General features: G+C 42.4%; 1 protein-coding gene across 1 annotated transcript in view; it reads left to right on the forward strand.

Moving 5' to 3' along the window:
- Positions 1-5,434, forward strand: part of SLC9A9 (solute carrier family 9 member A9) — a 630,868-nt gene extending 625,434 nt beyond the window's left edge. The window contains exons 15-16 of the mRNA XM_054700753.1: positions 621-726; positions 2,382-5,434. Coding sequence (XP_054556728.1) covers positions 621-726; positions 2,382-2,609 — 334 coding nt within the window. The 3' untranslated portion in view covers positions 2,610-5,434. The remainder of the gene's footprint in view (positions 1-620; positions 727-2,381) is intronic.
- The last annotated feature ends 7,849 nt before the right edge of the window (positions 5,435-13,283 follow it).

Consider the following 13,283-nt stretch of genomic DNA (forward strand, 5'->3'; position numbering starts at 1 on the left):
TTTTAACTTGTTAGAGCACTTTGGGATGAAAAGATGAGAAAGACAGGTGCTAGACAATAGAATAAACCTGGCACCCACTTATTTACATAATTTTGTATAGATGCATTGATGTATGAAGTATTAAGTGACTGTGTTGAATAGTGAAAATAAAGTACTTTGGAAAACAATCTGTGTTCAATACCCAGCTCTAAAATAACTGAACAATTTATGAAATACCTCTTGCTTCTTTGTGAAAATTATTGGTGGTTTAAGCTGAGTGTGCAGTTTTAAGAAAACAATCTTCTGTGCTATTGTTTAAGATAATTCTTAAGAATGCATTCTCTAAGCAGATGAGACATTAAGTGGGGGCAGGGAGGAGAAGAGTTACATTTACTCCTCTCTGTGAGTTTGGCTAATCCATTCACCATTTTTTCATGAGTAAAGCTTTTGGGAGAACTGAAAAAATGTATTGAGCAAAGATTATAAGCAGCAATTTTTGCAGGCCAAATTGCCTCCAAATGAGGGAGGAGGGGATTTAAAGGTGAACATAACTGTCTCTTCTGCTGCATGCAAAGCTTTGTGCTTGTGAGAAACTCAATCTTAACTCCCTTTTGGCAAGTATTCCTTAACAGGCCTTGCAGATATCTGAAACCTATTTTAACCCATTCCGGCCCTCCGCTGACCACAACATTACCCGAATGGTGTGGACCAATTTCTAGGCTGCTCACCAGTCCTCAGGCCTATGGGGTGAGTAAATATCCCGTATGGGACAGGCTGGGTGAATACTGATGAGACAGGAATCTTGGCTAGTTACTTCCCAGCTAGAGAAGGAAGGATTTTTAAAATTCACTGCCAAAAAGCATTTCTCTTCTCCCTTCAGTTGTTGCTGATGTTGGCTCGTTCGTCTTTTTAAAATGCAATTTGTTATTGTTATCAATATTTTTAACCATAAAATGAATTTAGAAAATGTAAAAGAATTCATGTATCCTTCCAAACTGCCGTGTTTTGAGGTTTGGAATATTAGGCCTGTCCTTTACCACTCAAGGAAGTGGAATAAAAATTGCTGAGAAGTAGTCAGAGTCATTACCAGAAGACCACCATGTCAGGGATTGGAAAAGAGCACAACCTTGGAGTTTGAGGCACCCTTTCAGGTGGTCCAGCTGGCTACACCTTTACACCCACAGGGGAAAAAAAAAAAAAAGAAACAGTACAGCAGCCTAAGGTGGTGGCTCTGAAATCATGGCCCCTATCTAGATCAGCAGCTTCAGCATCACTGAACTTGAACTTGCTGGAAATACAAACTACCAGGTCCTTTTCAGACACGCTGAACTTGGAGCCAACATATGTTCTTTAAAAAGATCCTCAAGTGGGGCCTCCCCTGGTGGTGCAGGCAGTTGAGCGCAGCGCTGTGAAGCTGTCTGCAGCCTCTGCAGCACAGGTTCAATCCCGGCCAGCGGCAAGAGTCCCACATGGCACAGCAGACCTCTCCTGTCTCGCCCGCTGCTCCCCTCAACAGTGTACTTCATCAGTCTGACTGTTCTGTTCCCCACTCTGTCTCTGGTGAATCCTCTCACCCTCCCGTGCATCTGGTCTGTACCCCGGTTCTTGTACAAATAAATAAATAAATAAATCTTTAAAAGAAAAAAAAAGATCCTCAAGTGATTCTGGTACAGGCTGAAAGTTGGAAACCACTAACCTAAGGTCACCTAACTAGTGCTCACTTTACGAGTAATTTTATATGGCCTTCTCACAGCCACTGGAAGAAGAGTTGCAATCTTAATTGTTTCCTTTAAGGGAAACTCTGTCTGAGGAAAACTATATTGGCCAAGTCTAGTTCGTTTCTGCCATTGTCCACATGTTGACCTGCAACCACTTTTAGTCTTCTGACGCTCATCCCAAGAAACAGGTTGTGAGTACACACCTTCCAAAGAAAATATCACAGAAATTGTGTCTTGAGGATTTTGTGATTCCCAAATTTGTGAAAGAATTTTGTGATGGCAAAAGTGTTATGAAACCAACATTGAGAATCTTTCCATTCCCTAAGGTCACAGGACTCTGCTAACTGCTCTCAACCCAACTACAAAAATTCACTGAGTTTTATTTTAGCTCCTTTAATCCAAGAAGGCAGTCACTTAGCTCATGTTTTATGCTCACGCTTACTTTAGCCCTAGAGATCCTTCATGGCTATCCTATGGTGTCAAGACTTCAATGTCAATGCAGGGAAATGCATTACCACACCCATAGAGATGGAAAAGCTGGCTTCTGCTGTAGTGGGAGCTTCAGCCAAAGCAATATAGGGTAGTTAAGAAAAGGAAAGTGAACACCGTATTTTCTTATACTGTGGGACTATTAGTTCTTGCCTTCCTCATGAAGTAACATCTCTCGCTTTTTCCAAAATCCAGGAACAGGTGAAAGAGGATGATGTGGAATGCATAGTGAATCAGGATGAACTGGCCATGAACTACCAGGAGCAGGCGACCTCACCCCACAGCCCTCCTGCAAGCCTAGATCTTGACCAGAAAACTTCACCACATAGTCCAAGCAAGGAAAACATTTTTGAGGGGGATCTGGGCCTTGGAGGCTATGAACTCAAGCTTGAGCAAACGCTGGGTCAATCCCAGCTGAATTAATGGGCATGAACAGTGCAGATGTAATCACAAGTGACATAAGGCTCACCAAGGAATACAAGACAGGCTGATGAGGCAGTGTAGAGGAGGCTGGAAAGTATATTAAGAGCATAAATTGGAGAGAATCAAAACCTTGTCACATGTATCCTCTGGTGCCTGAAGAAATGAAAATTTATTATCATCTCTGTATTATGCAACTGAATTGGAGTTTTTGACAGCAGTCATTTTTATTAATGAATTGGGTGGAGTGGAGTGGCGATGGTGGAGGGGGAGGGAGTCAGCAGTCCAGCTGCTGTGAGGGTGAAACAGATGTGCTGATGTCTGCAGTCTTTCTTCTCTGTACCTGGCTATCCAGCCCTTCACTACGATTTTGGATTTCATTCCCTCCATTAGGGAGCACTAAAAAAGAAAAAGAGTCTCTGAGTGTAAACATGTTGCTCCTAAATGAAAGGAATGCCCAGTTATTTAGTGATAAATTTTACATTTTCAGGACCCAGATTCCCACTTCCCGTAATGATCCCAGGACTGGTTGCAGATAAGTGCTGGATACTGGTATGAATGGCATCTGCGGTCCCACTGGGGTCCCACTGTCATTCTTGGCATCCTTTTCAAGTTGCTCTCCTGTGGTCTGAAGGGACTGGTTACAGCTGGACGTGCCCTGCACAAAATGCCAATACCTTTCCTAACTTGGTAGGACCACTTCCAAGGAAAGCTGTTTTTTTCCCTCCATACTACGTTTTACCTGAAGAATGAATCTCCCTGTCCTTGCTTGCATTTGGGTCTCTTCTTGCCTGTGTGACGAGTCCCCTCTGGACTGTGAGTAATGAGATTCCACAGCACAAGTTGCTCTCCACATGGCAGGAGATGGTGCAGAAACACCGACCTGTCTTCCAATTCCAGCTATCCCGGCTGACTAACAGCTCAGGAATAGGAACAGAGGAGCAGAGCTGCCATTCAATGCATACATCACACAGGTGTCCAGGACGCAGCTTCTGGACTCCCCCATATAACGCATGGCATCGTGGCCAGCACCGGTAAGACCAATACAATTGCTTTTAATTCAGTGCATGGCTGTGCCTTTGAAGCCTTAAAAATACCTCAAGCTAGCTTCTCTTTGAAATACAGATGTTAATATTAGACTCCAAAGAGCAGACTCCAGTCTCAGGTGCCCAGGCTACAATGAGTCTGCTTCTGAAGAAGGGAGGAAAGATGTCTTCCTCAAGCTGAAAGCTTGGAAGTAACATCTGCTTTGCTGACCAGTTATTTGGCCTTAAATATTAACCATTAACACTGCCACGCACACGCATTTTCTTCCTTTCCAAATAGTAGAATCCAGGGCACAAAATGTTTTATACTCAGCTAAGTATAATCTGGTCATTCCTGGTCAATATGGCAAATGGTGAAGCATGGAATTCTCTAATTTGACTTAATCATAATAAAATTTTGTTATAAAGTATGACTGTGTTGCACTATGCTCTATTTAAGGAATCCCCTCTGTCTGTGCTAATTGGCAGTTCTAAACCCTGTACTCAAAATGCCAGGAAAAGCAGACACTGAAAGCTCATGTAAGTGAGATGCAAGGGCCCTGTGGCCCAGAAACGGGAATAGGGCTGCATAGCAAGTCACTGAGGAATGAAGAGTGGCACTGAGCTGGGAAGATGAGCTTGACACAGACGGGAAAGTTAAGTCAAGAAGAATGACCTCTTCCTTTCACATGAGAGATGACCAGAAATCATAAAGAATTTAAAAATAGGGGCAAAAGATACCCGAGAAAAAAGTAAAGAAAGGCAGAATATAAGGATTCATCTTATTTCTGCCCTTATCATGAAAGGAAAAGTTGAGAGCTTGGTGTTTTCTTTCTTTCCTTTTGTGCAGAGAAAGACACATCAGGGAAAAAGAAGATCCCCCCCCAAAACAGACGAGCATTAGTGGGGGGCAGGAGGAGAGAGAAGATAGAGAAATGTAATATACAAGATTGAAATGAGGCAAGTAAAGAAGGAAAGGCACAGAATCTAAACAAGCAGCCAATCACTAAGAGGACATAGCAAAAATAGCCTCCTTCTCCCCAGGCAAAGCCTTTCTCTTGCTTAAAAAAAGGTCCCTCCAGTTGGATATTATGGACCATTACTTGCAAGGAGAATGGAGGACTGTTTAATCTGGACTGGCCACCACCCAGTTTACTCTACATAGGGACTGTAGTGTGAGAAAACTGTGCTCCCTTCAACCTGTAAATAGTGCCCACCTTCCAGCTGTGATTACCAGCCTCCTCCCCTCTGAACCATCCAAGACCCAGAGACTAGGTCCCACTTAGCAATTCAGAAACTAAATTCCCTTTATGTTCCTGTTGTGAAGGATAGTAATTTATGATCTTAAGAAATGCTCTGTGCTCTGAATAGAAGCATCGGGACTGTGAAATTCAAACCTATTATTTACTGCTAGTGTCTAATGATTAATAAAGGCAAAGGGCTTTTATTTTCTTCAAACCACTAATGCTTCCACTTATTATTATAGCTTGAAATAGGACTCTTATTAATTAATTGACATGGTTCTTTCTTGAACTTCTTACCATGTGGACATTACATATATAGTCGTGAGTGTGCACACATGTGCACACATGCATGCAGATCCAGTCATGATCAGGATTCCAGCTAAAGCTTCTACAGTGTCCCCTGGTTCTTGGTGTATGATGTCTGAGTAGGTTTAAAACCTGGTGGAAAGAGCTATTAGAGTCTTCATACTAGAAATTTCTAGAAATTTAGTGGAGGGCAACATCTATATAAATCAAAGCTGAAGTTGTAAATAACTTTTCCGCTACCAATTTCATATGCATAACTTTTATTCTAGATAATTTGGAATATGATAATATTGAAGGTATTTGGTAAAACAACTGTTTATTTAACAGTTTGGTTAAATGAAACCTGGCACAGCTGTCTCATGAAACAGCATCACAAATACTGGTATGGAATGATCGCCAAGCTATATTATTAAATAAAAATGGAAATGGACAGCACATAATGGATGATGTGCTGCACTCTGGAAAGTTAAAGAAGAAACTGATAGTATGACTGCCTCTTAAAAAATGGAGTAAAATTACTTCTTACTTTTGTATCTTTGGGGTTCCATATGTTATGTGCATTATTTATTCAAAAACAAATGATAAGATTGCCTTGAAAAATGTATTGCAAGTACTGAGCTACAATAGGAAATGGAGTAAAAACTAGAAAAGTTGTTACTTTTCACCATGATTTTTGAGACTTTGAAAATACAAAGCACCAATAGGACTGATGCTTTTGAGCTTATTCATATGCATCACTCAGTACACATGAACGTCAAATTGAAAGACCTATATGACTCATTCTCATCCATCAAATATCTGCTAGGAGAAGACAATTAAAAAATTGATTTTTTTTATGAGATAACAATGCATGTGATAAAGCTATCATATCTAAAACAGTGTGATACTGACCAAGAAGTAAGCAGAGATCAAGAAGATCTACAAAGTACAGAATCAGATACATGAACATGTTTAAAAATTTAGTTCATAAAAAAAAATGAATGTCAATTTGAATATAATGGTGAATGGATTATTATTCAATAAACAGTGTGAGTGTGAACAAATTTACTTCCAAATCTGGAAAAGAAAAAAATAGGTAATCCTCTAATATATGCAAAATTAAGTTTCAAGTATTTAAAGAGCTAAATGTAAAAAATAAAACTATCAGACAACAAAAAATAAAGTAAAAATGATAATGACCTTGCCATAGAGGCAGTCTTCCTGAAGAAGACACAAGTCAAAAATGAAAACTGATAATGTTGACTACCTAAAATATGAAATTTATTATAACAAAAAACATAACAAGCAAAATTTAATAATATGAACCTGGAAGAAAAGGATACCTACTTTCTGTGTGTATCTATGTGTGTTTCAGACTAGGGATTATTCAAAATATACAAAGAACTCTTACCAATGCATGAGAAAAGAAAAAAAACCTACCAAATACAAAAATGTATACAGAAGTAGAATCAAATGAATATACCTCCTACCCAACCTTCTATTTTTAGGCATCTCTAAAGAAAAGAAACATGTGGTGTTTACACATAAGGAGGCATATCAAATGTAATCCATTGTGGAACTGTTAATGCAAAATATTGGAGAAAATAACCATTAATAGCAGAAGGGTTAAGTAGACTACAACACTTCCATACTAGGGGATACTCTGAAATAATTTACTGTCATAGGGGCCATCGTTACAACCAAAGCAAAGATGGGTTGATAAACATACACTCACATAAGATATTTTCAATATAAATTTTCATGGAAAAAATAGTCTGGAATGATCCACAGCAATGTGATAACAAAAAGGGGAGTGGGATTAGGAGGGCTAGGCCAAGACAGTCTTTTGGTTGAATTCACATTATTTTTAATTTTTGCAATGATATCATATTCATGTGTGGTTGATTCTGAGGGAGGCCAAGGCTTCAAAATGAGGGAAAAAGTTCTGCAGGATGAAGTTTCATTTGAGTGAGAACTTGAAAGATGGAAGGGTTTGACCAAGCAGGCACATTGACAATGGCTTATGGGCAGGAGGTAGAGCAGACCACTGGAACAGAGGAAAGGCATTCTAATAGAAGGAAACAACATGGGCAGAGACAAAGACATTATTTATGACCTTGAGGGAGGGGACATGGAAGAACAAGAGATACAGAGTTACAGATCTAACTGAGGTATCATGGCCATGATCCTATGAAAATGGAGCTGTGGAAATATGTTGTCTTAACAAAGATAATTACATGGATGGTGGACAGGAGGAAGTGCATGGCCCAGGAGATAAACATTGAGAGGCTTGACTGAGGCAGAATCAGGGGGGATGAAGAGAACTGGCTCTATCCAGATATGTTCAGAGCTGAAATCTACAAAGTTGGTACTGATTGGATATGGAAGGTGAGGAGGATGAACAAGCCCAGAATGACCCCGTGTCTAAGACTGAGATGACAATAGGCTGATAGTTCCCTCCACCGAAGGTATTGGGAGAGACTTTGAAGAAAGTCAGTGACCTCAGTTTTGGATGTGTTGAGTGTGAAGTTACTATGGAGAAGCACCTGAAGACATACAGATGTCGTTAATATGGGTCTGTAGTTAGACGAAAGGTCTAAGCTAGAGGTGCAAATTTAGAGGGATAAGATGTGCACTACAGCTCCACTGAGGTTTTTCAAATGCCACATCACCCTTCTTACCTCTTTCTTACAAAGAGATTTTGATATGCCTTCCCCACAATAAGGGCAATGCTTTGCAAGGAACAGCATCATTTCTTTCAAAGGCACCACAGATGATTCTCATTCAAACCCTGAAAGAACCACTGACAGTTATATGGAGGGAATAGGACAGAGAACTGAGAGGTGCTAATTCAGTGGACAGACAAATGGTATACCTGCGAAACCATGCCTAGAAAATCCCTTACAGAGAATTTTAGAAGACCTGATATCCCCATGGGACAGGAGTTCAGCTACAGGGACACCCTGAGCTCTTCTGTTACTGTTGCTCAACAGGCTCTCCTCTCCTCAGCTGTGATGCTCACTTTCACTTTTGTCCGCTTGGCTAGGCTATGATCTCCAGGTACTCAACTAAGCATTAATCTAAGTGTGGTTGTCAATGTGTGTTCACATTTTGTAGCCATAATTTTGTAATTCTGACTAACATTCAGAAATAGTGGATTTTAAACAAAGGAGACTGTGCTAGCTGCTCTGGGTGGGCCTGACACAATCCATTGAAAAGCCTTGAGCAGAACTGAAGCTTCTAGGGAGGAGAAATTCTGCCTGTGAACAATAGTTTTAGCTCAAGCCAGAGAGTTCTGTGTGACCCATTCTTCTGGGACTGCCCTGAGCTGGGATTTTTCTTTCCCCAACACTTACCTGATCTTCATGTCCGATGAGCTCTCTTTATGTCTCTGGCTCCTTCCTTATCTCCCTCCTCCCCCTCCCTTCCTCTCTTTCCATCTCTTTCTCCAGATTGGATCAGAAGGACAAGTCTGTAAAAGGAATATTCACACAAAATAAACAAAACAGATTCCTTAATCAATTCAAAAATGTTTGAAAGCAGCACTTCAGGGATTTGTTTCTAAAAAACACATCCATGCTCTATTCTGACTGACTCACCGCTTTGATCTACTCTCCTACCCCTTCTTCCATCTTTAGCACCGTTCAAGGATAACCGATGTTCATAGGATGGCCCTGAAGCAAAGCCTTGAAGTACTTGTGAGATCAGGAAAGAAATATTTAGTTGCTTTCATTATTTAGAGCAGCACAGCTGCGAGACTAGATGTGGGCGAGGTTGCAGGAAGTCGGGAGCTATGGAGAGTTCCATATGCTTCTCCAATATTGTCCATCATCCTGTCATTCAGTTTGACAAACTTTTATTAAGCCCTTACAGGTACTGCTGACAATCAAGGTTAGGAATCGCCAATGTCAGCATCATTAATGGGATAAATAAAGATGGGATTGAAGGACAAAGACAGAAAGTACTTTAATGTGGAGACACCTTGGCCCATCTCATCACCTCATCACATATATTGATTGGTCTTAGCTTAAGTGGGGTGGTGAGGGGCGCCCCAGCAGCCTGTAGGCCAAGGAGGGGGTGGACCCTCTGAACAGGAGCACTGCAATGGGCAGTTTCTTTGTTTATCAGCGGCTTCCTTCATGCTCCCCTGCCACCTGGGGACTGGCCAGTGGAGGGGGCTAGGGAAACACCTCAGCAAGGATCTAATGCGGGGGATCATGTTCAAATGTCCCCACTGTGTAACATGGCTAAAAGCCATGCCCTCACGCTGTGAAACTCATCAATCCCATGCCCAGCCTACGGGCAGCCCTCAGTGGTACAAAAGTATCAGGTGATCCTCCCTGAAACCCCGCTGTCCCCTGGCCCTCGGGCAGGCAGCAGCATTCAGGATATACTGATCAAACAGAACTGAACTGAATAAATCCTGACCGGCACAAGCTTGCTTGTACCTGGCACTGGTCTAAAGGGGGAAAAGGAAGAAAACAAAAGGAGCAAAAGGAAACATATATTACTTGACCCCGTCACATGGGCTTCCACATGTCTTGCTTCATCCTAACAACACCCTAGAGATGTCACATGAAGCAGGCCTGAGGCCTGACATGGAGATGCTGCCCTTGTCCCAAGATCACACAGCTGAGCAGCATCAGAGGGGAGTTTTGAACCCAGGTCAGTATTGCTCCCAAGACCATGATATTTTCCCTCCACTTTCCCAGGCTGCAGGCAAATTGACAAATCTGTCCAGATGCACTAGGAATCTTTGCTCGTCGCTGGAGACAGGAAACCAGACAGGTCACGTGTGCTCCATGAGGTTCCAGTGGTGAGACCACCCTGGAGAATGGCACACACAGGGTAGAGGGTGACCCAGAGTGGACTGGGAGACCCCAGATTTCCAGGCCCTTGTTAGTCAGGACTCATTGGTACTAAGAGGCAGAAATCTAGATCAATCTAGTTGAAGGGGAAAAAAAAATCTTTGTTCGCATAATTTAGAAGTCCAGGAGTAGCTAAATATGGGAGGAGGGGTGGAACAAGACCATCACATTGTTCTCCCTCTGCCCCTCCCTCTCCTCTATGCTTTTCTCTATTTTGGCCTCATTCTCAATGAGGCCCCACAGGGACTAAATAGCCCACCACAGATTTTGGCTTTCCATTATTCACTGGGTGAGTAAACCCCAAACCAAGAGAACATCTTTCTCTTAATTGTTTTAGAAAAATCCTAGGAATCACAGTGATTGGGCCAGTGTGTGTCACGAGTCCACCTCTGCATAGATAATATTCACCCACAGGGATGGTCACCGAATTGGCCAGCATACACCATGCCCGTCCATGGAGGACCAGCCAGAGTGATACATTTTTAATTTTCTTAAATAGTTAATTTTTAGACAGCATTTGCTTTCTCCCCTCTGGTGTGGTCCCCAAAGTTCTCCCACCACCTGGCAACAGTCCCTGTGCTCTTCCCTCCCCTGATTTGACCACTCTCCCTCCCCTTCCCTGCTGTCTGCCTCAGATCTATGGTCAGTAATCAAGCAGAATGATTTAAATGACAGCTCCTGCAGAGAAGAAAAAACAAGTCCTTTGTGTTTTTCCCTCCCACATTGATCTTCCTAGCCAATATGATACTGTACAGATAATAGTACATAATTATAAAAAATATTTCAACTTCTGCCTTACTCTCTTGGATGCTGCCTCTGGGGGCGGACCAGATACTATGTTGTAAAGACTCCTAAGCAGCCCTGTGGAATTCACGTGGCAAAGAACTGAGCCTCTTGCCAACAGCCAGCACAGCTTGTCATCAGTGTGAAGTGAACCGCCATGGAATGAAGCCTCCACCCGGGACAGGCCTTTGGATGACGTCTTGACCGAAACATCAAGAGAGGCCTTGAGCCAGACCACCCAATTAAGCCACTCTGATTTCTGATCCAAACAAGCCGAGTGAGAGAAAATGTTTGCTGTTGTTTTATACCACGAAATATTTACAGTAATTTGTTATTCAGCAATAGATAATTCAAACAAAAAGTTCCTGAACAGACCTCCCCCCCCAAAAAAAAAAAATGTCTGGAGTTTTGTACCTTTAAGCACTTTTTTTTTTTTTTTTTAGCAGAATGGACTCCTTAATGATAATGGCTTTAGAATACCAGGACTTGCAGCTGTCCTGTCTCAGCACCTATACATCTGACTCCTCCTGGCCTTAATGCCTGAATCCGAAACGAAGTGATGTGGCAGCCAGTGCAGCAGTAACCAGGCACCTCTGATCCGCTGCACAGCAGGGTGAATGACTGGAGGGAGAAACAAAGGGCAAGTTCACCAAGCTTCCTCTGGATGCTTCCAGGGATACAGAGATGAGAAAACTCTGCCCCGACTCCTGGAGCTCACCATCTGGGCACAGAGAGAGAGAGAAGCAGTGCCATGTGTGATCCAGAGCAGAGGCAGGCTTACGTGGAACCCAAAAAGGAAAAGCATCAGGACGCTGGCCCTCCACTCTGGCTGTATACTGGGCTTACTTAGAGAGTTTTAGAAACTACTGACCCCTGGGACTGTCCTCCAAGATTCTGACTAATTGTTCTGAGCTGTAGCCTGACTCATCTGGATTTATTAAAGCTCCTCTCTCAGTTGATTTTAAAGAACAGCCAAAGTTGAGAATCACTCATTACAGGAACTTTCTAGGGAGGGAAAGATGTCATCCAGTTGCAGAAAATCTTCAAAAACTTCCTAAAAGAATCTGTAGAATCTGGGAATGCAGGGCAGTCAGTGCAGGGAAAGGAAAGACCAGGAGCAAGCTGGGGGCTTAGGGGACAGAGGGCCTGCCTGATTATTCACGCCTGCTGGACAATAAGAGGGGCTTGGCTAAACAGCAACTGAGAGGTGCTGGGATGCTGCTGTCCTCTGTATTCTAATTCTAATTTTCTCTGGATAAAACTACGGGTAGTGAGAAGACCACTGTCCAGTTAGAAAAGCAACAACTCACAAAACCCATGAATCATCAAGTTCTAAATCCTTGGCATGCAACACATTTGGGATAGCATTTATAGGGAGCCACAGCTGCTGCCTGAACAAAAGAAGAAAAAATAACTGCTCCCTTCAAGCCCCCGTGACCATGCAACGTCATCCACCAAATCACTTCAAATTGTCTTCTTTTCATAATACTGGAGCCAATGATAAGAACTGCATCAGAATGTGGCCCAACCTTGGCTGTTGGTCTCCAAGTGCAGCCTTTTCTGGTAAAACCTTGATCAACAGCCACCTCTCACCGCACCACCCCCCTCACCCCCATCCCACAGTCTGCACCAGCTAGAAATGATTGATTCAGCCAGGGATTGCAGTTCAGTTGGCAGGGATTGCCATCCTTAAAAGCCTGCAATGCTGCTGTTCTTTATTGAGAAAAAGTATACCCTCCTGATATCCATCTTGGTCAGAAGGGAGTCTAGAGCAGAACTTCTCAAACTTCCATGTGCATTTGAATGCCCCCAGGACCTGTTAAAATGCAGATTCAGATTCTGAAGATCTGGGATAGGACCTGAGGTCCTGTAATCTTAGCCCAGTCCTAGGAGATGTTGATCTGCAGGTTCTTGGACCACACTTTGAGTAGTTGGGGGTCACAGCAGTGTTTCTCAGGCTCAGGGCTTGGTTAAAAGGTCAGCTTTTAGCTATCAAGTAGTCTGCAGGCAGTTCAAGTATAAAATTACAAAATCACTTGCTCATGGCCATTTCACTCATTTGAAATATAATATTAACCATGATTTTCACTCAAAAAAATCCTTCTATTTTTTAAAGTTTGTCCATGTATAATAAAAATGGTATTGGGCAGCTTGCCCCAAGTAATCTTCAGTTGCCAGGGCACAAATCATTTTGACATCAGTTTACATTTGTCAAATATGCATGCTGGTTGTTAGTACAGTATCATCACAATTCATAAAAATGGTCACTGGCACACAAGTAGTTCATGGCACACAAGTAGTCACTGGTACTCAAGTAGAGAAGATTGCCATTGATAGCGCTCGAAGATTGCCATAATGCAAATCTATGTGTTAAACAATCATCCCAGGCCAGGTAGGCTCACTGGCAGTTCTCACAAATAATAAGAGAATGTGGCACCTTCTGTGGATTTTGTGATCTTTAATGCTGAGACA

Source organism: Talpa occidentalis, unplaced genomic scaffold (assembly GCF_014898055.3).
Source record: "Talpa occidentalis isolate TD23 unplaced genomic scaffold, MPIMG_talOcc4v2.1 talOcc4.4, whole genome shotgun sequence".
NCBI lineage: Eukaryota > Metazoa > Chordata > Mammalia > Eulipotyphla > Talpidae > Talpa > Talpa occidentalis.